Below are 25,223 nucleotides of genomic sequence, written 5' to 3'. Positions count from 1 at the left end.
TATTCCAGACTATACTACACCATCCAATACATTTCGAAATATTATATTATAGACTAGACTACTATACTGTACTATACTATACTATAGTCGACTATGCTATTCTATACTATTCAATATTACATACTTGACATAGGCTACCATGCTATACAATGCTATGCTATACTATACTATGCAAAATATTATATTACAAACTACTATACTCTACTGTTTGAGTACTTATATGTTCTGTCTACTTATGTTTACACCGGGGGTCAGAGAGAAATGGCATTTGAATCCCGTCTATGTCCTGTACATATGGCACAATTGACAATAAAGCTATATACTATACTATACTATACTGTACTATACCATACTATACCATACTATACTAATACATGTGTATAAAGGTGATAAAGTTATAAATGTTTCCTCAGTAGGTGTTTTGTTTTGAAGAGGCAGGCCGGATGTTGTGTTGATGTTGTAGTGTCGGTTCGGTCCTCCCGCTCTGTGGTCCGTGTGGTCGCTGCAGTTCACGGTCGGTAGTTCCGGTTCTGTCAGAAGCGACAGTCGTGACGTGTGTTGGAAATGTCTGAAGAGAGTGAATCTGTGTTCAGGTACAAACTCCACCTCTCGGTGTTCACATCATCTGATTGGACCTTCGACACTTTGCCCATGGAGCTGACTCCCTGTTGTGAACTCTGCTTGTAATGAACTGTATTTACATGACTGCAGCACAGACAAGTCACATTATTTGAGGATTTCTTTTACACGTGGCTCTAGTGAAAGTGAAAGTGTAAAAGTCAATGTGGCCCAGCAGGAGATAACCCTCCATGTTCCTGGTAAATAAATCACACAGTTATTGTTCTCTGCTTGTTCCACAGCGTCGTCCCTGATGATGAGGAATCAGGAGAAAAGTTCAAGAAAAGTGACCAGGTTGCTTTTTACAGGTATATTGACTGTAACAATCAATACATCAGAGCTGGGGGATACAACAATATGAATAACTATCACAATATCAAATTAACGGAAGCTCAATGAATATACAAATGATTGTGTAAGCGTAGTAAAGTGGTATAATCCATATATTATATCAAGCTTATCAAGTCATTCTCTGTCCATAAAGAAGAGTTTAAAACCACAACATTCAGACTTTCTGTCTTTAAACTTAACTGTAATAATAATATATCATTTTGTATATATTAGATATATTAGATATAGATGAATACAATCACCCTCAGTTAAGTGTATACCAGTTGAAAGTGTGTGTTTTTATACATTTGTAGCTGTAGGTCGTGTGTGAGCTGTGTTCTGGCTGTACAGGATCATTCTGAAAGTTATGTTGCATCGTGATATTTATGCCTACTTTCCCTTTTGAGGCGACAAATGCAGGGTCCAAACCTGCAGCACCGAGCCCTGCTGGACACCATGGTGCTCACAGAGAAGGGGGCACGATTTGAACTACTGGAGGCCAACACACAGGTCTGACCACTGATGGGACTGAAAATCTCAATTAAGGAGTATTTTTTGCTTTTATTTAAGTACTAAATTCAACTTGAATTCACATGACAATGTTCAGAACTGGTTAATGTCACAGAATCCCACTTGTAACCAGACGACAGACACCAAATAATGAAATTCCCAATCGGCGAGGTGACATAGCGTACGGTTTTTATTAAAATGATCTCAGAGGAAAATTTCTAATGCCCCTTTGCCCTTCAACAGCAGAGTTACGAAGATAAATATAATCAGAATCAGAGATACTTTATGAAATGTTCTTTTATGCACTTAATGATCCCTCCTGTTGTCTCGTTATAATCTAAATGAAGTACAGCTTCTAGTCCTACTTAATATAAGCCTCTTGCTTTCCTCTTTTCACAGACCAGACTGATTCTGTTGGTGTCGCCCTGCAAAAATGACACTGTCAGGATTTTGATCGACGAACTCCAGCCCATTAAAGCACGTTACCGAGTTCAGGATGTGACAACTGGGGAACCACAGTGTGAACAGTGAGCAGCACCACCAGTTACACAAGCAAATCCACTCCGAGCTTTGTGTCTTTGTTGTGTTAAACATTCATGATTCTCAGGTGATGAGAAAAAGACTGAGAAATGATTCACAGCTGAAATCATTCAGGCTCATTGGCTGCTTCTCTCGTGGGGGGGGGAAGCACTTCTCCGTCTTCAAGTTACACTGTCAATATTCTAACTTAGCTTTAAAGTTAAAGGAGACATATTCTGCTCATATTCAGGTTCATAACTTTAATTTGTATTACTTGAACATGTTTAATGTTCTGAAAACATGTAACTTTCCTCGCTGTCCATTTCTGCAGCTCCTCTTTTCAGCCTCTGTCAGAAACAGTTTTGGCTCCTGTCTCTTTAAAAGGTTTAAAGGTTTCTGATAAGATTTTTCTAATCCTAATATGTGTGACTGCTGCAGCATGAGAACCGTGTTAAAAACGTGTCCCTCGGCGTCCTGCAGGTTGCGAGTGAAGAGACAGACGAAGGGCTGCGTTACACTGACTTGGTCGTCAGGACGTCATCAGGCTCGCGTGTGGCGTTTTCCCTTCTATCTGGAGATCCTGTGTGAAGAGGAAGTGATGGTCACATTCAACTCTAGAGGAAAACTGTGGTTCGAGACGCTGCAGGACCGACCCAGGTGAGTTACAGCGGGGGATTTGTGTTCTGGAAGACAAATGAATCATCACACAGTTGAATTCTAATCACTGTTTTTCTCCTCATGGCCACATCTCATGGAAGTGAGGTAAGAGAATATAAGCGCTGTTCAAACTCCAGTATTATCCTGACTCAGATAGATCCTGCCTGTGCTCCCCCGCCCTGATTAGACTCACCTGCATCTCCTTATCCCCTGATTGTCTGTGTATTTAAACCCTGTGTGTCGTCCCTCACTTGCCAGTTCATTGTGTGGCGTCCGTCCAGCGTTGTGCGCTCGTCAGTTCTTCTGTGTCTGACCATCGGCGGTTTTCCTGCTGTTAACCTCTTCTACCTGCTCCTCTGTGATGACTGCCTGTGTACCGACCTGGACTTATTAAAACCATCTGATACTCTGCCTTGTGAACTGTGCATTTGTAGGTCCTCCATCTCCTAGTTATAATAAGTATAAGATCACTCCCACTAGGAGCTTCATCTCCTTTTGTAAATACCTTCTGTTCTTTGTCACGTTGACAGCTTCAAGAGGACGACTCGAGTTCATTGTGGAAAGAGACTTTCAAGCAGTTTGTGGATATCAAAGCTAATGGTTTGTGTCTGCTGTTAAATACTTTAAGAGCCGAACCTGTCAGTATATTATGTTACAGCTGAATATTTCCTGAGCTTCTGGAAAATCCACTCCTGCAGAATTTCTCCTCCTCCGTAACAACAGGATCTGGAATGGAATGACTTTTTTAAATTGTCATTTTTATTCAGTTTAACTGTCATGATCAGTTTTAATTGATGAATACAAATGAATACAAGTGCTTATAATAAGTATATTTGCATAGCATCTTTTGTAGCTAATATATAAAGTCCACTGTATGAAACATGGTAAATATAATAGTTTATACTGGAACCAGGGAAGTTGTGTTTTTCATTGCTGTTCATCTGTTTGTTAGCAGGATTTTACAAAAACGCATAAACTTCTGGAGCAGATTTGTTTAAATTCAGATTGTGTAATATTTGTATCACTTTCTTTAACATTATGAGATCAGAGGTTTTTCTAAATTTTTGTGAATTTCTCAAGACATATTTCAGAAATCTTCACAAACAAACAAATCGGGCACATTTAGGGGAGTAATATTTGTGTGTGTGTAAATTGGTTGAAACTTATTTCTCAACAAGTTTCCTAGAAAGTGATTTTGGTATTTGAGAGGGGAAATTGTAACATGGGGAATTTGTAAACTTTAGCCAGGTAAGCCGACATTGATTATAACTATGGTGGGTTAATTTTTTAATAATGTATGAATGAGATTTACTCCTGTACCAGCTAATAGGAAACACATGAGTAACGGTAGTTAATATTGTGCATTTCCAGGCCCGAGCAGCATTGGGGCGGACTTCTGTCTTCATGGGTTCAGTCACGTGTACGGTCTTCCAGAACATGCCGACAGCCTGAAGCTCAGAGACACCAGGTACACACTCGTATACCAGCAGCAGGATTTATGTTTTCATCTCACTCAGTGTTCGGAGAGTTGCCAGAGAGTTGCCAGCCTCTGTGAAGGCGTTGTCTCGGTTTCTCATGAACGCAACCTTGGGAGCATTTGGAAGGAATTTCCTCAGATTTGGACCCAAGGAGGAAATGAGTAGATTTCAAGTGGCCAAAGGTCAATGTCACTGTGACCTTACAATTCATGTTTTTGGCCATAACTCAAGATTTGATACGCCACACAAATGTCAAACAGGATAAAGTGAAGGAAGAGATGACATTTTATATCTAAAAAAAGGTCAAAGTTCAGCCTCACAACTGACATCATGATGTTCTGCAAAACCGATTAAGATCGTATTTCCCTCAACTTGACAAATAAATGTACAAATGTAATTCTAGTTTATAATTGTGTTTCGTTTCCCAGAGATGATGAACCTTATCGCCTCTATAACCTGGACGTCTTCGCCTATGACCTGTACAGTCGCTTTGGCCTGTATGGGTCTGTGCCTCTGTTGGTGGCCCACAAGCTGGACAGGACCCTGGGTGTATTTTGGCTAAATGCATCTGAGACGTTTGTGAACATACGTTACAGCCCCAGTGACCAGCAGGTAAACCCACCTCCTCCCACTATCTAGGAGTGAAGCCAAAATGTCCTGAATACAACGGCCACCATCTTGCACATTTGGTGCCAGAGTCTGTCGGGGGAAGAAACATCCACACTTCATACATCAGTGTGACAACAACTACCTAAAATGACAGAAACCCTCTTTGAGAAAAATCGATTTGACGTGTGACTTCTTAGTTTGGTCCAGGACACCTCCACTAACATGGAGGAGGTGGGGTTTATGACGTTTACTGCAGCCAGCCACCAGGGGGCAATTCCAAATGATTTGGCCTCACTTTGGGAGTCATTTTGTCCATTTTTTAAATATAAAGTCTATGTTCATTTCCACATAATTGCCCCCTGTACCTCACCCAGGATGAACAGGTGCCCCTGATACAGAGGAGGTGGAGGGAGCCGCAGACTGACGTCCACTGGCTGTCAGAGAGCGGTGTGATGGACTGTGTGCTTCTGCTCGGGCCCAGTCCCCAGCAGCTCTTCAGCCAGTACGCTCAGCTGACAGGTGAGTTTTATTATATTTATCTGCATTTAAAAGGGAAGAATGACCTCACACCAGCAAATTCAATCCTAAAAATAACCATCGTGGAAGTTCTTCTCTCACAAAGTCAGTTATTTGTAATTTACGTCGACCGCAGCCAACCTTTGTACGAGTTGAACAAATTGATAAGTAAATAAAACAATCTCAGAAGGATAGCTTTTTAATTTTACACCTCCAAATGGTCACCTCCTGACCATTTCTGTCCCCGTCTGTCAGGGTATCCAGCGCTGCCCCCTCTGTTTGCCCTGGGGTACCACCAGAGCCGCTGGAACTATAAGGATGAAGCTGATGTGAGGGAGGTAGACGCTGGATTTGATCTCCACGACATCCCCTGTGATGCCATGTGGCTGGACATTGAACACACGGACGGGAAGCGTTACTTCACCTGGGACCCCGTTTGTTTTCCTGACCCTGCCGGCCTGCAGCTCCACCTGGAGGAGAAGAATAGGAAGGTGGGTTGCACAGTTTGTACAGCTGTTATCTGCTTTTCTATGTTAACGGGTATTTATTGTGTGTATTTGTATATATCTTTTAGCTGGTGGTTATAAGTGATCCCCACTTCAAAGCCGATCCTGACTGGTCCCTGTACCAAGAGGCCAGAGACGGTGGACATTTTGTCAAGGACAGAGAGGGAGAGCTCTTTCTGGGCTCATGCTGGCCCGGTAAGCTTCCTCTGACATGAAGTTAAAATACATAAATTCAATATTTCATAGTAGTTAACGTCTTTATACGCATGGTAAGATTTCTACGTGGTATTTTAGAACTCCTCCGTTTTACATTATATACAAATAAAGGCAAAATATCTTCTCTGTACTTGATTTTTGATAACCCTCCATATAAACATTTCTCATAGGTGAGTCCTGTTACCTTGACTTCAGCCGCCCTGCCACTCGAGCATGGTACTCCAGATGCCTCACCCTGGATAAGTACAAAGTAAGTGTAGAAACGATCGTTCATTGGATGGATGGATAGATACTTTATTGATCCCGAGGGAAATTAAGGATTTCCCACTCAGTTAAATCCAAATTCATTGATGATGCACAGAAGGACGACAGAGTACTATAATGATGAAGGCTGAAGAATTTAACCTTTTTGTATTTGATGTGATGCTAACACTGCGGTACCTGAATACCTGAATACTCTATAAGTTGAGATAGTCTCTCAGTGAACAGCCCTGCTGATGTCGATGTGTTCGTGTCCGATGCAGGGATCAACGCCGTCGTTATTTCTGTGGAATGATATGAACGAACCGTCTGTGTTCGGTGGGCCGGAGCAGACCATGCCAAAGGACGCGGTGCATTATGGGGGCTGGGAACATCGGGAACTGCACAACCTGTATGGTTTTTACCAGGTGAGTGGCCTCATTTAGTTTATTTTTGTACACAGGTCAAACCCCAATATTTTCTGTTTACAATACACTGACTCCCCGAGGCAGCTTCTCCTTCTCCTGGATCACTTCGCCAGACGACTTGTGTTTTTCTTCACAGCACAAGGCCACAGTGGAAGGTCTGATGACTCGCTCCGGGGGCTCAGAGAGGCCTTTCGTCCTGACACGCTCCTTCTTCGCCGGGTCACAGAGACTTGGTGAGTTCTTTAAATGGACAAACACATATTCCTGAACTCGTGGTTTCATCCTTAGCTCGGTTTTGTATTCATTGTCCCTTTTACTTTCTCTGTACAGGTGCGGTGTGGACAGGGGATAACGTTGCCACTTGGGAGTATCTGAAGATCTCAATCCCAATGCTGCTGTCTCTCAGTGTGACAGGCGTAGGTTTTTGCGGAGGTGAGAGCAGTCGTTTATCTTTTAGCTGTTAAATTAAAGTACAGGAATGGCCTGCACTCATTGCAATGAGCTGCTTTTATGCTTACCACTGCTGAATCTCACATTTTAAATTGCTGATGTCCTTTGTCCTCTGTGTTTTAGCTGATGTTGGTGGGTTTTTCAAGGACCCAGATCCAGAGTTGCTGGTGCGTTGGTACCAGGCCGCCGCCCTGCAGCCGTTTTTCCGTGGTCACTCTGCCTGTGTGGCAAAGCGTCGGGAGCCTTGGCTGTTTGGAGAGGAGGTCACCGCTGCGATCCGCACGGTGATCCAACAGAGGTACCAGCTCCTTTGTCCCTGACATGATACTGTCCATCGGTGACTCTGGTTTTCCAGTAGTTGAGACGTTGATCTGTTATCATGAACTAGTACAGGCCCCTCGTTTCCACCACAATGTGACAAATGTCCGGTGTGCTCAGGTATCAGCTGCTGCCCTACTGGTACACTCTGTTCCACCAGGCTCACACCTCTGGTCTGCCTCCGATCAGGTGAGTGTTGCTGTCGTCTGCTGGTCAGTTGATGCACTGCAGCCACAAGCATCACTTACACTCCTGTGAAGTGAACGCTGACGTTTTCAGACACTAGAGGTAAAAATGACCTTGTTCATTTGTTTCAAACAGGCCTCTGTGGGTGGAGTTCCCCAGAGAACGAGGCACCTTCAGTGTGGACAACCAGCATATGATAGGTGATCATTTGACTTTATCACACATTGTGTCCTGTAATCGTTGGATTTGCGTTGTTCGGAGTTTCACCGTCTCTGATCTCACGCAGGAGGAGCCCTGCTGGCCTGTCCCGTCACCGATCCTGGTGTTCAGGAAGTCAAAGTGCTACTTCCTGGATCTGATGAGGTAAACCAACCACCGGGTAACATATGTGTTTTTATTCACGTTAGACCTCAGAGGGGATTTTTACATTCAGGTTTGTTTTTGTTTCAGATTTGGTTTGATGTCCAATCTGCGATGGCGCACGAAGGAGGAAGGACTCTGACTCTCCCTGTCACCCTGGACACGGTTAGTACTATGATCCAAACAGTAGAGGGGGCTGTAACATGGACTGGACTGTCAGTAGTTTTCATATTCATGCAAGGGGGTAAACAAACACTAGAGGCCTAATAGATAAATAAAACTCATTATCTACCCTGACAGAGGGAAATTTATCCAAAAGTATTTCATAAGAATTATAGTTATTTGATTCCTGTTTTGGTTTTAGACTGTTTTGATTATTATTACATATTACGGAGGGCAGTTGCTTCTTCTGTCCAGGTTCCTGTGTTCCAGCGAGGCGGCTCGGTGGTCTGCAGGTCAGCAGGAAGTAGCTCCTGCACAGCCGATCTCCAGCTGCTTCCGCTCTCCATCACTGTGGCTCTGGACTCTCAGGTGAGAATCAGAGGAGCAGACGGCTTCTGTTCATATTGAAATCTGCTTTAGCCCTGACCAGGAAATTAAACATGAGTTATTATGAAATATGTAGATATACAGTACAAGAAAAAACGTAACCAATGTAGAATCTAATGAAATCCAATACAATATACTTTTCTGATTCCATTTTGTAATAAGAAATGGAAGGAAATCAGCTGGTTATTGTCTTGATTCATCTTTTCCTCGTACACAGGTGTAGCTGCCGAAATGTTTTTACCCGTGTTTTCACTAAAGCTGCTTTTCAGACAAGACGTTGTCCTGAGATGTTCCAGTGGGTCTGTACATGAGAAGGCAAAAGTCTGCGTCAGTTGCTCCGTAAAATGTCTGTAAAATGTCAGAGTGAGCCCATGTGAGAATACATCAGGAAAAAAGGACAATGAGATTCCTGCTGCGTTCTTCAACCCATTTTTCTGGACATTTTCCAGAGTTAATGTCTAAAAACGACTTGAATGAACTCAAGGATTTATGATTGTTTGTTTCCGACTTGTGACATTTGTGTAATTAAATTAGTAAAGTCCCTCCTCTGTGCAGGGGGCCGCTGATGGGGAGTTGTACCTGGACGACGGCCACTCTTTCAACTACCTCCACAGAAAGGCCTTCTGTCTGCGCAGGTTCAACATGCTGTCAGGCCGGCTGCTCTGCCGGTGAGTCACACTCCCTCCTCCTGAACATCAGAGGGACACAGTTTTCTGCTCACCAGGCTCATGAGCACTGTATCTGTGGATTATCTTCAGATCTGGCACAAAGCTTTGGTAAAAAAGATGTGATTTTGGTGGTCAGAGGTCACCGTGACCTGACATCTCATTCGTTTACATCTGGAGGGAATTTGATCACATCTGGAACAAACCTTTCCTTGGAGATCAGACTGATTAGAATTTGTAGGTTAAAGGTCACAGCGACATCACAAGATTTAAAAAAATTCGTACGTGAATGACAATGTACAAAATACACTCGATACCTTTTTATTAATAAACTCCTAAGTCTTCTGACACCTACTTCTCTCAGTGCCGCCAGTGAAGAAGGAGCGTTTGACTGTGACACTGTCGTACACTCCGTCACCATCCTGGGCTTGAAGAGCAAACCGACCGCTGTGACTGTGCACCAATCAGGTGAGGAGCTCTGGAGTGAACTCACATTGTACCCATTCAGAAGGATGATGATGAGGCAGAGACGTGTCGTCCAATTAGAAACAGCCTGATCGAAGGTCACACAGAACCCTGACAGGGTCCGTTTAGATAAAGGTTCAAAGGAAACTCAACAGCCTAAAATAAAGGCATCTATTAGTTATAATGATAATGGCAAAAAAAAAAACTCTGAATTCGGTTAAATCAGGGAACGCGCTACGATATATGTATAGTATGTTAAGTTGTGATTCTTTCAGGTTGTATGTGGATAAAAGATCTGTGATAAACTGAGGAATCAGATCATTAATTGCCTTGTAAGTAATTAAAAGAACCTTAAAATACATTCTAAAACACAGGAAGCCATTGTCAAGAGGCTAAAACCGTTTTTTATCCATTCTTGCTCGTTGTTCATTTTATATCTTGGTGGACAAAGTGACATCATGTGTTGTATCTGGACTTTTGTGTCATATTCACAGTTTTTTCTTCAATTGTTCAAATATTGTCAAAGGAGAAACTCACAGTTCTGCCGACTTCTCAACTGCAAAACAGCATAAACCTTTTTGTTTTTATCACCAGGTTCCGAGGACACTCCTGCTGAGTTTCAGTTCACGGAGACCTGCTGCGAACTGACAGTGAGCAGCCTGAGCCTCAGAGTGCTGACGGACTGGGAGATTCACATCCTGTAGGTTCACGGTGCTCGTGTCCGTCGAGGGAGGAGGAGGAGGAAGAGGAAGAAGAGTAAGAAGAAGAGGACGACATCAAAATACATGCTAACTGCCAAATGTGACACCTGATAGACTGCCTTGTAGGGATATGGTTCAAATGTTCAGTTGGGGGTCAAAGATGAACTGATTTCAGTGGCCCAAGGTCAAAGGTAACAGTGACCTCACATGAGTCTAGAAAAGAAAAATGCGTGTCGACTGAAACTGCACCGGTTGGTGGATGCACACAACCACAGAGCAGTAACTGTCACTTTTTTATAAACGTTACTCCTGTTTATTAAGAGCTGCACCTTCAATACAACATTGTATTAATTGAATAATTCTTTCCTAATATTACTATTGGTACATTTAAGAAAGTGAATAAAATTGAAGCCATGTTGAGAAATACGAACGAAAGGAAAACAGTAAAATTCATGTTTTAAAGCGATGCAGTGAAAGTTTCCTCCGCTCAATAAAACGATGTGCAGCTTCAAATGTTGACCCTTTTGTTTTGAACATGTCGTCATGGTTTAACAATATTGTGTCGTGTGACCTTCCTGGAGCGGATGTTTGCTGAGCGACACAAAAATACCACAATAAGACGGGAAACGCTGGAACAAGCTTAATTCTTTCATGAGACTTTACAAGGAAACTGCAGCGTGTTAGAATCATTTTATCAGGATTTTATTTTTATACTGATATTGAGTCTGAACCATTGTAGCATGTCCTTGTACAAATATTTGTTTACGAGGAATGTTGGTGTTTGATATGGAACAAGAGTTGTTATGAAGATTCGATGTTTAACAGGAAGAAGAAAAGAACATACAGGGTGATAGAAGAGATAGAGAATTTAATATATGATGAGAAATAAAATACAAATAAGCTTTAAGATGCATTTCATTCCTCTGGCTGGAGGCGTCATGTTTATATTTGATATTTACCTCTTTCATAACATTTATTGGATTTTAGTGGTGTGAGGTCAAAGGTCACTGTGACCTCACTAACCTGCGTTTTTTGGCTGATTGCTCGTTCTAATTATGAATGAATTTCACATAAAAGTCTTTAAAGGGTGAAATGATGAAGTAATGACGTTTAATGTCCCAAAGGTCAAAGGTCAGCTTCACTGCCACATCCTGATATTCTGTAATAACTCTCAGGCTGTTCCTGAGACGAGGAGCAACAACAACACTAAGAACACTTAACCGTGTTTAATTTATTCTCGGGGCAAATATTCAGTATTTTTTTAATGCTTTTTCACAAAATTCTATTTCTCCTTTCATATCAGAAATGTTATATTCTGTGTTCCTTCTGCCAGAATTTCATTTGGCCGGTAAAATAAGTGGCTTTTAAACACATCATCACACACGCTGGCAGTCAATTAGTTGTCATCTCCGCTGTTCAACAAAAAAAGAAAAAACCAAAACATCAGGCCGAAGTTGCTTTTTTCCGACCGGTGCTAAAAATGGACGCTACTCCTCTTCATGGCAGTCGCCTGCGCTGGTTATGCTGAGACTGCTCAATGCTGAGCTCCATTGAGAATAGGTTTAAAGGGGTTGAATGCCTTCTGCTGAGGCAAGGCATCTACCCACCACTCTTTACATGCCCTCTGGCGCGGCCCACTGGCCTTTGTGTCACCCAACAATGATGGCACCGCCGCACCACGGCCAGGGAGAGATCATTGTCCGCCGCGGCCAATGGGAACGCGACAAATAGACGTTTGTGTGATGTGTGGGTTTCTGTGCATGTGTACGCGCAAAGGTGAATGCATGTGGAGTGAATGTCTCTTTTGCATCTGCTCTGTGACGAAGGGAAGGGGGACGTCACACGCGGAGGGAGCCAATCAGACATTAGCTGTTTGGATTTATGCCAGGGTTTTTAGGCTTGTAAGACTTTAGTACTAGTGGCAAAAGTTTTTTTTTTGAAAGAAAAAGCCAACTGAGACGAGATGCCCTACACACCGTCTGGCTTTTTCTGCGACCGGCTGATCCGGGAACGAGAGAGGAGGGACGGGGAAGGTTCTCTGAACAAGCCGCTGCGCTTCAACAGCCAGGACTTCAGCGTCCTGAGACAGGAGTGCGTTCAGAGGAAGAACCCTTTCGAGGATGAGACCTTCCCGGCCACCGTGGAGTCCCTGGGCTTCAAAGAGCTCGGACACAAGTCCAACAAGGTCAAGAACATCGTCTGGAAGAGGCCCAAGGTAGGAGGGGGGGGGCCCATGGAAGAGGCACAGTGATGAAAGTTTAATTAAGAGGGGATGGATCACATGTGGGAGGTGGGACGTTTATTTTTTAAAATTCACAGCAGCATCAATCCTGCATGGAAATTTGAACTTCACCTGGAGATGAAGAGGTGATGGAAATCCTGCCATCCCTGCATGGACGGGTTGGAGTGAAGTGAAACCAGTTGCCACAGATTTGTGCATGTGTGTCCTACTTGTTGGCTTCCCGGTTCAAATACAATGGATGTTTTATTAGTTATAAAGATGGCTGTAATCTCAGGTTTCTCTCAGAGAGTTTTACAATCTGTTTACTGACTTAAGCTTCTGATCTGAGATTGATCCTCGACTCCTCTGTGTGTTTGTTGTCTGCAGGAAATCTGCGAGAACCCTCAGTTCATTGTCGGAGGCGCCAGTAGGACGGACATCTGCCAGGGAGATCTGGGTAAACCGCTCGTTTCCTTCATTTTGTGAAGTGGAGGTTTTGTGTCCTCGGATCAATGGATTTAAAGATCGACCCAAAGATTTATAATGTTTGAATTAACAGTGAATTTAAATTTAAACCTCAACCTGATCACTAGAATTACTGGAGCAGGGCCTGCAGCAATTAGGAAAGGGGAGTTAGGAAACGGGGGATATAGTAAAATCCTGAAATGCAGCGAGAGCGTTTAAAAGAAAACTGTCTCTGCATGGACAGACGTGGATGGAGCATATGATATATTGATATTCAACAGCTCGGGGATAACAGGGGAGCAAATATCCCGTCAATCCCCCCCCGCACACGGCCTCCCTGCCTGCAGCGGCCTCCCCATATTGTGCTCGCTCTTTTGGAAGGGAATCCAACCAGCAGCACTTCTCATTGTTGTCCAGTTCAGACTGCAAATAAAGGGGGACCAGGGGGACAAAGGTCCTGGCAGACACTGTTAACCGTTCCCCAGTTGACAAACTGACATTGTTCCCAGTGGCCGCTGACGCCCTGTCACACACCTGGACAATCAGAAAAGTGAGCACGTCAGCGCTCAGCGGAGGTCGTTTCCTCCAGCACAACAAATCACAGCCCTCCGAGAAGGTCTTTACCGTCACCACAAGAGAAATCAACTATTTTCTTGTCGAGTGTGGGATGTGGATACAAACTCAAATCAGTCCAAACAGTTCACGTCTTGATCTTCTCCCACTTCAGTCGCATTCTGAAATGATTTACTGCCCCAAGAGCAGATGAAACCCCCCCCGCTGTGGTTGAAATTAAAAATAACTGGTTTCCTGTGTTCAGGTGACTGCTGGTTGCTGGCGGCCATCGCCTGTCTCACCCTGAACGAGAAGCTTCTGTATCGTGTTGTTCCTCAGGAGCAAAGCTTCTCTGAGGGCTACGCCGGCATCTTCCACTTCCAGGTCAGAAATCTTCCTCAGTTCCAGCAGAGAGTTCAGTCCACGTTTTATCATCTGAGGTCAAATGAGGAAAACCCCATGAATTCATGGACTTTTAACTTAACTCATTCAAATGTAATCGTTAAAAAAATGTATAAATCCTCATGAAGGACCCCGTTGAGTCAAGTGTTGACAGTAGTTGTCTCTTCTCCCTGACCCCTCCCCCTATCCTTCAGTTCTGGCGCTATGGCGACTGGGTCGATGTCGTCATTGACGACCGCATCCCGACTTTCAACAACCAGCTGGTCTTCACTAAGTCGGCCGAGAGGAACGAGTTCTGGAGCGCGCTGCTGGAGAAGGCCTACGCCAAGTGAGAGAACCCAATATTGATTTACTGTAGAGAGAGTGGGGGGTGGTGTCCGGGTTCAGTGGTCACTGGATTGGTCGATAGACCGATTTATGTGTTATGTTTTGTGTTTTACAGAATAAACAATGCAGAAATGATGCATTTATATTAACGAAAATATGGGTTCATTTAATTTTACTTATAGTTTATGGTTAAACTGTAAAATGTAAAGCCTCCATTGCATTTCTTTGTCATGAGGGTTTGATAACAACATTCAAGGCCATTTTTAAAACTATGTATATCAGACGATGTATCGTATCAGAAATATTTAACCACCTAAGTATCGGTATATCCTCAAATACCCTTATTGGTCGACCTCTGCTCTGAATGTTTGACTGCTCCTTCACACTAACATGGGCTCAACAGGAAACTACATCAGTCAGCACATACGTCTTCTTTTGTCTGAGGTATACACACAGTATATTAGCAGATTTTGACAGTTTTTCCAGTCTAAAAACACCAAAGTACTCAGGTTAAGGCTGGATAACGTAATAAAAATGATCAAAAGTGACCTCTGGGCTCTTCCCTGTCCAGACTTCACGGCTCCTACGAGGCCCTGAAGGGTGGAAACACCACCGAGGCCATGGAGGACTTCACCGGGGGAGTCACGGAGTTCTACGAGATGAAGGAAGCTCCTAAAGAGCTCTACAAGATCATGAAGAAAGCTCTGGAGAGAGGCTCGCTGATGGGCTGCTCCATCGATGTGAGTCTCCAGTCTGTATCTCACTGTGGTGCTTCGGTTGCTGTTGGGAGGTTATTTAACGAGAGGAGCTAAAAGTCCCAACCACCTGAGGTCACCAAAACCAAGAAGTGTGCTCCTGTTGATTTCTACGACAGAGTAATAGGGATGTGTTGAAGAATATGAATTTCTGAGATTTCCCTCTGGAGCCGAAATCTTGAACCAAACTCCTTATTTCTAAACTATGAAATCTCTTTGAATATCACAAAGAGCAAATTTCCTCTTCCTCCTTCTTCACAATCTTTTCTAAGTCCTCATACTTATGATAATATGAAGCTCATGTGACAAAAGATGAAGGATTTCAATATTTCTAAAAACCTATAATAAAGGATAACTTAACAAGATGCTCCACATTCCTTATATTACACATAGCCTAAAATTCTGACTTTTATTCTTGTAATTTTAAGACTTTATTCATAAAATCAATTTTTTTGTGCTAATATATTTCCTTTTAGGTCACATAATAAAATAATATACATTAATAAAATAAAGTAATATAGCTTTTTTTTTATGTCACAATTTTCTGTTTTATTCTATTTCTGTGTATAATTCTGAATGTATTCGTAGTATTGGTGTTTTTTCCTTGTGTTAATGTTATATTATATATCTATATATATACTTTGTTTTCCTTCAGTCCCTGGTTCCCGCTCGCTTTGAGACTCGGACTGTGACGGGACTTGTGAAGGGTCACGCCTACTCTGTGACGGCGGTGGAGGAGGTAAAACAGGCGGGATTGTGGGTAGTTTGTAATTGAACAGGACAGTGTGAGGGGGACATGGGGGGGGGGGGACAATATGAGTGGATGTGAGTTTAAAGGTGAAACCGTCTGTCTCCTTCAGTGTAAACCGTCTCAGCACAAGGACTCTAAAGTCCGTCTGGTGCGTCTCAGGAACCCGTGGGGCCAAGTGGAGTGGAACGGCCCCTGGAGTGACAAGTACGGACCTTTTAACCATAATCCTTTATTCTCAGTCTTAAAGTTCTGCTCCACTAGTTCACTTCTTACATCTTTTTGAAGTATTATTAACACTTTGATGAGAATAAGTCTCTTATGTTCTCCTCTTCAGCTCTAAGGAGTGGGCCACACTGTCTAAGACTGAGAAAGAGAAGCTGCAGCACCAGAGCGCTGAGGATGGAGAGTTCTGGTGAGCGGCTCATCTTTATTTTTTGCAAATTTGAATTAGCCCCCTGGAGAACCCCTTTCCTGCCAGAAAGAAAATATAGTGTTGTTCTGCTCAGGATCAGATTTAGTTATTTCCCCAATCGAAGATTCCAGTTCCCGGCTCATAATTCACATTTGAAACGGTGAAGATTGTTTTTTACGATGGAAACTTAAGGGATTTTGTTCCTGAGTGTCGTTCGTCTGAGAATCCGATTGGCCCCCCCGCAGCGCTCCTGTTCTGTCAGTAGTCTTTAAAATAAACCAGTTGCTAACAAAACTAAGAATAAATATGACAATTTGTTCAGATTTTTTATTTTCTAATCTTTTTTTGAATGTGTTTGAACACGGAACAAAATATATTCAATGATGTGTGGTTTTGCTCAAAGCTACAGAGCTAACGGTCAACAGGGATGTTCACTTTACTGAATCAGGACTAGTGAACGGATGTTGGACATATAATTGGCCCCTGTGTATAAAATGTGGCCCCATCATGGCCCCTGATTTAGAAAAACCCAAGCTCCACTGCTGTTTAGTCCTGTTGTGAGATGTGGATTCCAGAAACACTTTTGCAGCAGCTTTTCTAAGATTTTAGCCACATGCCCGTCCTGATGGTTTCTCTTCCCGTCCAGGATGTCATTCGAGGATTTCAAGAAGAACTACACCAAGATTGAGATTTGCAACCTCACCCCTGATGCCCTGGAGGACGATAAGATCCACAAGTGGACGGTGTCTGTGAACGAGGGTCGCTGGGTGAGAGGCTGCTCCGCCGGAGGCTGCAGGAACTATCCAGGTAAAACTATTAAAAAATAAAAAATGGAGCCTTCACAAATAGTAGAGCAGGGTAATAATCGCATACTCATAATATAGAGTGTGCTATCAAGTGTGAAAAGGCTTTCTGCTCCTTATGACCCAGTGTGAGTGTCTCTTTCTAGGGTAGTGAGGGTAGAAGTGACATAACAGGAAACACTAATCTCCAGGATTAAAATGATATCAATCCCTCGCTCTCTGGGCTGCAGACACTTTCTGGACCAACCCTCAGTACCGCCTGCGTCTGCTGGAGGAGGACGACGATCCCGAGGACAACGAGGTGGGCTGCACCTTCGTGGTGGCCCTGATGCAGAAGAACAGGCGGAAAGAGCGCAAGATGGGCGCCAACCTCTTCACCATCGGATTCGCCATTTATGAGGTGTCCGGGTTTAGTTCTCATTTTGCTATTCCAGGCCCCGTTTTTCATACTTTTGTATTTTGATGAAATTCGTCAAAAAACACCATATCTCGCAAAGTTAAAGAAAGTAATGAAACATTCCTGGATTTGCCCCCCCCGATCTGGATCCGCACCAAAATTGAATGCCCTCTTCTCTGACCTTTACCACATCCTTCCACCAAGTTTCATGGAAATCCATCCAGTAGTTTTTGCATAATCTCGTTCAAAATCATAAAAACCTACAAAACAAAACTGTCAGCTGTTGCAGTTCTGATAATAAATGTGCAGAAGTATTCAAAGTGATGAATATAATTTTACCACCATACGAATAATATGTTTTTTGTGAAGTTTAATTTGTATCTTCTAATAACACAAACACTGATGTCCTCTCTCTCTACAGGTGCCAAAGGAGGTAAGGAAGGTGTAAACCAGACTGAGCAGCTGCTTGCAAGTTACCTACACCCCCGCACTGTCTGTTTAAATTCTTGTTCCATGTCTTTGTAGTTTTGTTTTTTATAAATATATTATGGTTGAATCTGTTTCTCTCCATTCTGACTCCCCCCCCCCCAGATGCATGGCAACAAGCAGCACATGCAGAAGGACTTCTTCCTCTTCAACTCCTCCAAGGCCCGCTGCAAGTCCTACATCAACCTGCGCGAGGTGACCCAGCGCTTCCGCCTAACCCCCGGGGAGTACGTCATCGTGCCCTCCACGTACGAGCCGCACCAGGAGGGCGAGTTCATCCTGCGGGTCTTCTCCGAGAAGAAGAACACCTCAGAGTGAGTGGGTGAGGGCGGGCAGGGAGGCTGCAGGGGGCAAGCTGGGCGGCCTGAGGGGGGGGGAGTGGGTTCATAGTGTGGAGACAGTCACATGTGTTTGTTAGTAGATGCTAATTCTATTCCACTGATGTTGATCCTATGTTTAGAAGCAGGGCTGGGTATTGAAATACTTCATTTGTGAGAATCATGGAAGCAAACTGAACAGGACTCTCTTCAAAAAACAAGACTCGAGAGTCATAACAAAAGTTAGAGCTGCAATTTAAGATTATTTTCATCATTCATTAACCTGTTATATTATATTCCCTTAAAAGTTCTGTCAGAAACTCTCACACAGAACTCAAAGATATACATTTTACTATCATAAAAGTTAAATTCTAATTTCAAGAAGGGGGAACCAGCAAATAATTAACTGCCAATTATCTCCAGTTGATTGATTTGATTAATCAATTGATAAATTTATCATTTAAAACCAAACCGGCTCAATTCTTAATCAAATAAACAGTTCTGATCCCTGTTTGAATTTAAAATGTTTTAGTTTCTCTGTATCTGATGATAAGTCAGTTTGAGCTCAAATATAAAAAAGTTCGAAGAAAACAGACATTTTAAAAGAAATGTTCCAAAGTATTTCAAGGCTTCGTGAGGCAAGAAAGATTTTTCACACCGTATAAATATACACTTATTCCTCGGGGGAATACCCAGCCCTGCTTGTTGTTATTGAAGCAGCAGGGGGACAGAGTTAGCCAGTTTAACAGTGATGTATCATCTGTGTACATTAGAAATGACAGGTTTGTGTTATTTGTTGAATGAGGGGTGGGTTACTCTGCTGCTTGGCGGGTGGGACACAAACCACCAAGAACAAACCATGTTAACGGCAATTTGATTTGTAGAGCTGGAAGAAATCGGCCCCAGTTCGAAGCTGTTATGGAATCTTTTTTAGGACAAGCGACTTCAGATTTGGGCACGATCCGGTAAACTTTCAAAATATTCAGTGCTGCATACTCCAGCATCGACAAAAATCCAACCCCCCCCCCCCCCCAACCCCAACCCCCCACCTGGCCCTGACAACAGGAGGACCAGACAGAGCCGGGGCCCCTGCACTCTGACGGACCCCAGAGCCGGCTGGGAATCAGGCTGTGATGGATGTGCACGGCCACACTGATCCCCAACACATGGGTCACTTCTCTGCAAATAAATCAGTGTTAATACCATTAGCTCTAACCTCCTTGTATTTCAGATCAGATTTAGAATCATTTATTAATTGACAGCCTCCTTGTGCTGTGGAGTCGATGTTAAATCCTATTTGACTCAAATTTGTAAAAAAGCAGGACACGACGACGTCTACGACCCTAAATGAGACAAATCAAGAGAACATGTTGTCCCTGGAGGAAGCAACAGGTGGCGCTAAACTAACACCTTTTATTCACAGCTTATTTATTACAATCTCTTTCTGTCCAATGTGAGTATGTGACGAGATGTTTCTGCAGCTCAGGATTTCAAAGTTAACTAAATATCTGATGAGAATGAGATGATTTGCAGATCTGTGTTCGTAGGTAACAGTATTGTACAGGCTTATGGTCCAGATGAGATGTTGTTGTCACCATGGTGACTGCTGTTTGTTGGTCTTCATCCAGGGAGATAGAGAACAGGATCGAGGCTGACCATCCAGTGGTGAGTCATGGTATTTAAAAGTCTCAATTCTCTTCTTGCTTGCTGGGAAAGAAAATCATAAACTAAGAAAAACGATTCCCTCAGTGAACTCATTATTATTCCCAATCACGCTAAGTGAGATTTTCACGAATCTCCACATGTTCTTCCCTTCACGTCTCATTTCTGTCTCTCTGCTCTGTGGCTCCACGATGCCTCAGCCGGCACCGGCCTCGGCGGGGGAGGAGAGCGAGGAGGATCAGCAGTTCCGGACTATTTTTCAGGAGATAGCTGGAGATGTGAGTGCAGGATCCGGAGCCGCAGCAAAATGTGATGGGTTCTTCCCTGATCAATTCTGCATCCTTCCACCAAGTTTTGTGGTATTCTGTCCAGTAGTTTTTATATAATCTTGTTCACAGATAAACTAACTAGCACAGATGGAAACAGAACCTTGGTGGAAGTAAAGTGTAAACGTGTAAAAAACTCGATGACTAATAAATCATTCTTTACAGCGGCTGTTTATTTAAATGTTAAATGAGTTATGTAAGTGTTTGAAAACTCTTCCTCTGTTTCTTCTTCCTCTGTTTTCTTCCTCCTCTGTCACTTCCTCCTCTGTTTCTTCTTCCTCTGTTTCTTCTTCCTATGTTTCTTCCTCCTCTGTTTCTTCTTCCTCTGTTTCTTCTTCCTCTGTTTTCTTCTTCCTCTGTTTCTTCTTCCTCTGTTTCTTCTTCCTATGTTTCTTCCTCCTCTGTTTCTTCTTCCTATGTTTCTTCCTCCTCTGTTTTCTTCTTCCTCTGCTTCTTCTTCCTCTGTTTTCTTCTTCCTCTGCTTCTTCTTCCTCTGTTTCTTCTTCCTCTGTTTTCTTCTTCCTCTGTTTCTTCTTCCTCTGTTTTCTTCTTCCTCTGTTTCTTCTTCCTCTGTTTTCTTCTTCCTTTGTTTCTTCTTCCTCTGTTTCTTCTTCCTCTGTTTTCTTCTTCCTCTGTTTCTTCTTCCTCTGTTTTCTTCTTCCTTTGTTTCTTCTTCCACTGTTTTCTTCTTCCTCTGTCTCTTCTTCTTCCTCTGTTTCTTCTTCCTGTTTCCTCTTCCTCTGTTGTCTTCTCCCTCTGTTTCTTCTTCATCCTCATTTTTCTTCTTCCTCGGTTTCTTCTTCCTCCTCTGTTTTCTTCATCCTCTGTTTTCCTCTCCCTCTGTTTCCTCTTCCTCTCTCTCAGGACATGGAAATAACAGCCAACGAACTGAAAAACGTTCTCAACAGAGTGATCACCAAACGTGAGTCTAAAAAAACCTGTTGAGCATCAAAACAAACATGTCATAATGTCACAGATTAGTTCAACCAACCTATAAACAATCATTTATGTTTGCCCCCCCCCCCCCTCCAGATAAGGACCTGAACACAGAAGGCTTCAGCCTGGAGAGCTGCAGGAGCATGATTGCTCTGATGGACGTATCCTTTGTATCGAGTGCATCGGGCTGTGTTGTCTGTGAGAGGCACAACCTGCCGAGACCCTTGTTGTGGGTCTGTGATCGACGCCCACAGGGCCGAGGCTCCACTTCACCTCGCTGTCACCCCCACGAACACACGGGAACAAAACCCAGAACACAGTAAAAAGTCACATGATCCATGTCAGCGAAGATTCTCAACACAAAACACAACCTGACCTCTGTTTGTGGGAGGGTTTGTGTGACACCTGAATGATAACGTACTGGAATATGAAGCCAGTGTTTTGGTGAGTGGACGCCGACGCACACGTCACACGATGTTGGTCTTAACTGCGTCGGCTCAGATGGACGGGACCGGTAGACTCAACCTGCAGGAGTTCAGACATCTGTGGAATAAGATCAAACAGTGGCAGGTGGGGGTGCTGGTTCTGCTTTTTGATCATTTGAGAACTTCACATTATACTGAGTTTAATCATGTTTCACATTTAACCCACCGAAGCAACACTGTGCAACTTTTTCACCTTAAAACAGCAGCTTGATTAAAGTCATTTTGATGGTTGAGTGTGAGACGTGAGGAACTGACGGAGAGTCTCAGCTTCAACTGTCAGAAGCTGAACTGTGGATCAGTTAAAAACACTCAGAAGTTATTAAAAACCAGAGTTTACCTCCAATATTCAGCAGGAAACTTTTAGAATATGAAGAATTCTGAACAGAGTTTGGTGGCAGCTCCTCTGGTTCAGGAAGCAGAGGATCATGGGTAATATCCAGTGTTCAGTTGTGTTTCTGGTCATCAGATTGATAGACTGTTTATTTATTGCTGCAGAGGGCGCTGTTGTAAGAGTCACACGGTGTTGCTTTAAAACAATGCGGAGCCGCAGGTAAACGATGATCTGCGTCAAATTCACTCATGGTCTCTTTCAGGGAATCTTTAAACATTACAACGCTGATCAGTCCGGCAGCATCAACAGTTACGAGATGAGGAACGCCGTCAACGACGCAGGTGAATAACACACACAGAGAAATCTGAAAGGGTCAGTTCATCCAAACCACAAAAAGACATATTTTCACTTTACCCAGCTGAGCTTTGTTCTACAAATCTAATAAACCCTAACAAGCCTTTTTCTGATGCGGGTGAACTGATCCTTTGAAACTGTTTATAAGGAACATATATTATATAAAATGTATTTTTTTTTATCAACTGATACAGATGTTAAATAATTTGATTAAAGCTGCTGAAAGTAAAGATTCTTGATGCCACTCATTTTTTTTAATCATTAATTCTTGTTTGAAGAATCAATTAGAAATAGTAACTTTAAAAGCAGAGCCTGTGAGGTGTCCTGCTCGGTGTAGTGAGCGCGCTGTTTGACGACAGTAGGATTGATTCAGTCTGTTGCTGCAGCTCGAACTCACCCTCTGAATCTTCTTGTCACTGTACAGTCATGTGTCTTGTGTCCCGCTCAGGCTTCCGTCTCAACAACCAGCTGTACGACATCATCACCATGCGCTACGCCAACGAGAGCATGAACATCGACTTCGACAGCTTCATCAGCTGCCTGGTGCGGCTCGAGGCCATGTTCAGTAAGTCAGGGCCTCGTGCACACTGTGAGAAATACTGCAGATACATGAACTGTGTGAGAAACTAAGTCTTCAAAGATGCCAAATATGTCTTTTAAAATTGTGGGTAAATGTGTATAAACTGATGCACAGGACATCTAGAAAATCCCCATTTGTTTCAATAGCAAATCCATGATTGGTGTTTATTTCCTGATGTGTAGTATTAGGTGCAGCATTGTTTGATTTGCACGTGTGTTGAGTCACAGTTGCAGTGTGGTGGTGTTTCTCTGCAGGGGCGTTTCAGGCCTTTGACCAGGACGGAGATGGAACCATCAGACTCAGTGTGCTGGAGGTAAGACGTGAACTGAGCGAACACTTTCAATCCATGTCAGGAAACACATCTGCTGAAGGTTCACTGGGTCGATAACACACCATTAAGAACACAGACATAAACATAAAAACACAATTATGATCCAGTATAAAGTTTAAAAACCATGGAATCAAATGCAAAACTACAACTTCACTCAACTTCTCCAATTGATTTTCTCGTCCGATGTCTAATTTAAATTGATTTGTTCTTATGTTATTGTAATGAGTATTTTTATATATGTTGGAAATACACATTTGATCATATTACTGTATCTTATTTTTGTTTTTCTGTATTTTTTTACTTACTTTTACTTTATTTTACTACGACAGAACTTCCCTGCAAACATTATGCTTTTAATTTTGTTGAGATAATAATAATAATAATAATGAATTTGAATGTTAAAGTAAGAAAACCACGGTGAGAAAACGTCTTGAATAAAGTGTGTGTTTAATGTATGTATTCATGTAGAAGTTAAACTTTATTGAATTAAATCCCATCTCAAGTTATTTGATTTATTCACACTAACTCAACGTGACAGAAAACGCCTCATTCAATGTGACGCTTAACATTGAAAGTAATATTCAAATTTAAGTGATAAAGTTACATGTAAATTGAATATGTAATCGTGATCCCAGGGAGAAGCCATTTCCTTCTGCCTGCGCTGCTGTTGTGTGTCAAATGACAATAACGTCTGATTCGATTTGAAACACCTGAAGTCACTGTGGACGTTTCCCTCTCTCTCTCCTGCTCAGTGGCTCCAGTTGACCATGTACGCCTAGAAAGGCCCATCCTCTCCCAGGTGAGCTCCACTCCACACGAGGACCAGACCTGCCAGCCTTTACCTCAACATTCAGTGTTCCCCGACGGCCGTCAGCTCTCATCCACCTCACCTCCTCCTCCTCCCGGATCCTCCTCCTCCGCTCTCTCTCTCTCTCCTCTCCGACGTTTCACCTTTTTCCACTTCTCTCTCTCGACAGTAGGTCTCGGGCCTTTTCGCATCGTCCTTTATCATCAGGATCTCAGTCTCCTTTCAGTCATTCGCTTTGTTTTTTCAGGGTTTTTTTGATTTTATTTCTTTCTTTCTTTTTTCAAACTCACCCTTACTTTGTACCGTACATTTTCTCAGGCATCAAACACACACAACCTCCTTTTTTTCTGTCACGATACCTCACAGTGCCTCTGCTGGTGAAACATCTCTGTGCTGGTTTACTGTTCATCCCCCCCCCCCCCGTGTGATCAAACTGAGCAGCGCAGGCGTTTTTTTCCCTGGTGGACGATGAATAAACTTGTGAATCACCCCGACACAACATTTCTACAGAAGATCTGTGGGCCTCGCAAAAACCGACATCACTCTGCCCTCACCCTGTTTTTCACTCACTTATTTTTGTCAATAAAATAATACACCTGGATTTATCGTTGGCCTTGAGTAGCACGTTAGTACGTTTCACCCTCACTGGTGCCACATCCTGGGTACGAGCCCCCCCCCCCCCCCCCCACCCCACACCCCCCACACCCCACCCCTGAAAATGTCCAGTCCGCCTGTCGTTCAGCTCCGCACGTGGACGGATGAGACTCAAGAACAAAAAAAATGTGGAGCTGACAAGTTGTTTTATTTTACAAGGTTCAAATATGGATTTGAAGGATTACGGCTAAGGGGTTGGACTGCAGCTTTTTGTGATTTTTATTATTAAGTATTAAGGCTTTGGTCTAATGAGTGTACTGCATTTTTAACCATCTTAATCTAATAAATAAATAAATGTGTAGTTATTGGTTTGACTGTGTCCCCACACGTGTTGATGTTGATTTTAAGATGGCAGCTCTGACCACATCTATGTAAAGATGGACGACACGACAGCAAAAGTGAAGCCAAAGGGCCTCGATCGCCCCCTGGTGGCTGGCTGCTGTACCTGTCATAAACCTCCACTAACTAAGGGAGGAGGCGGTGATGTTTGTTTAGTTACGAGTTTCTTGATGCTATAAAAGCAGGAGAGATGTCATGATTGACAGCT

At 43.0% G+C, this 25,223-nt stretch overlaps 2 protein-coding genes across 3 annotated transcripts; both read left to right on the top strand.

Annotated features, from left to right (window-relative positions):
- The first annotated feature begins 398 nt into the window (after positions 1-398).
- Positions 399-11,015, top strand: ganc (glucosidase, alpha; neutral C). Its single transcript, XM_034576068.1, has 25 exons — positions 399-593; positions 861-926; positions 1,356-1,458; positions 1,858-1,985; positions 2,458-2,634; positions 2,736-2,739; positions 3,165-3,234; positions 4,006-4,102; positions 4,541-4,724; positions 5,096-5,240; positions 5,493-5,728; positions 5,812-5,938; positions 6,130-6,209; positions 6,484-6,627; positions 6,764-6,860; positions 6,958-7,059; positions 7,201-7,375; positions 7,516-7,584; positions 7,717-7,781; positions 7,868-7,944; positions 8,032-8,106; positions 8,359-8,472; positions 9,046-9,158; positions 9,520-9,623; positions 10,215-11,015. The coding sequence occupies exons 1-25, from the start codon at positions 565-567 to the stop codon at positions 10,322-10,324; spliced, it is 2,691 nt and encodes an 896-aa protein (XP_034431959.1). The 5' UTR covers positions 399-564; the 3' UTR covers positions 10,325-11,015.
- A 447-nt stretch (positions 11,016-11,462) lies between these two features.
- On the top strand, positions 11,463-25,012 carry capn3a (calpain 3a, (p94)). Of its 2 annotated transcripts, none has more exons than XM_034576070.1 (21): positions 11,463-12,536; positions 12,930-12,999; positions 13,825-13,943; positions 14,156-14,289; positions 14,860-15,028; positions 15,699-15,782; positions 15,904-15,998; positions 16,129-16,206; positions 16,853-17,013; positions 17,240-17,409; positions 17,828-17,839; positions 17,998-18,206; positions 19,838-19,874; positions 20,072-20,149; positions 21,062-21,119; positions 21,230-21,294; positions 21,635-21,703; positions 22,212-22,290; positions 22,752-22,868; positions 23,138-23,196; positions 23,967-25,012. In XM_034576070.1, the coding sequence occupies exons 1-21, from the start codon at positions 12,285-12,287 to the stop codon at positions 23,991-23,993; spliced, it is 2,142 nt and encodes a 713-aa protein (XP_034431961.1). In that variant the 5' UTR covers positions 11,463-12,284; the 3' UTR covers positions 23,994-25,012. The 2 variants fall into 2 exon arrangements, with proteins under 2 accessions (XP_034431961.1, XP_034431960.1); XM_034576069.1 differs by having other exon boundaries at positions 21,230-21,303.
- Positions 25,013-25,223: the final 211 nt, after the last annotated feature.

This window comes from Hippoglossus hippoglossus, chromosome 22 (genome assembly GCF_009819705.1).
Source record: "Hippoglossus hippoglossus isolate fHipHip1 chromosome 22, fHipHip1.pri, whole genome shotgun sequence".
Classification (NCBI taxonomy): domain Eukaryota; kingdom Metazoa; phylum Chordata; class Actinopteri; order Pleuronectiformes; family Pleuronectidae; genus Hippoglossus; species Hippoglossus hippoglossus.
This window is presented reverse-complemented; position numbering and strand designations above follow the sequence as displayed.

Excerpts from the sequence above, each read along its gene's own strand:
- capn3a (XM_034576069.1), top strand. The coding sequence starts at position 12,285 with ATGCCCTACACACCGTCTGGCTTTTTCTGCGACCGGCTGATCCGGGAA. Across the intron at positions 15,783-15,903 it reads CTGTGACGGCGGTGGAGGAG|TGTAAACCGTCTCAGCACAA; the intron begins GTAAAACAGGCG and ends TGTCTCCTTCAG. Across the intron at positions 21,304-21,634 it reads CTCTGATGGACGTATCCTTT|ATGGACGGGACCGGTAGACT; the intron begins GTATCGAGTGCA and ends GCGTCGGCTCAG.
- ganc (XM_034576068.1), top strand. The coding sequence starts at position 565 with ATGTCTGAAGAGAGTGAATCTGTGTTCAG. Across the intron at positions 6,861-6,957 it reads CGCCGGGTCACAGAGACTTG|GTGCGGTGTGGACAGGGGAT; the intron begins GTGAGTTCTTTA and ends TTCTCTGTACAG. Across the intron at positions 8,107-8,358 it reads TCCCTGTCACCCTGGACACG|GTTCCTGTGTTCCAGCGAGG; the intron begins GTTAGTACTATG and ends TCTTCTGTCCAG.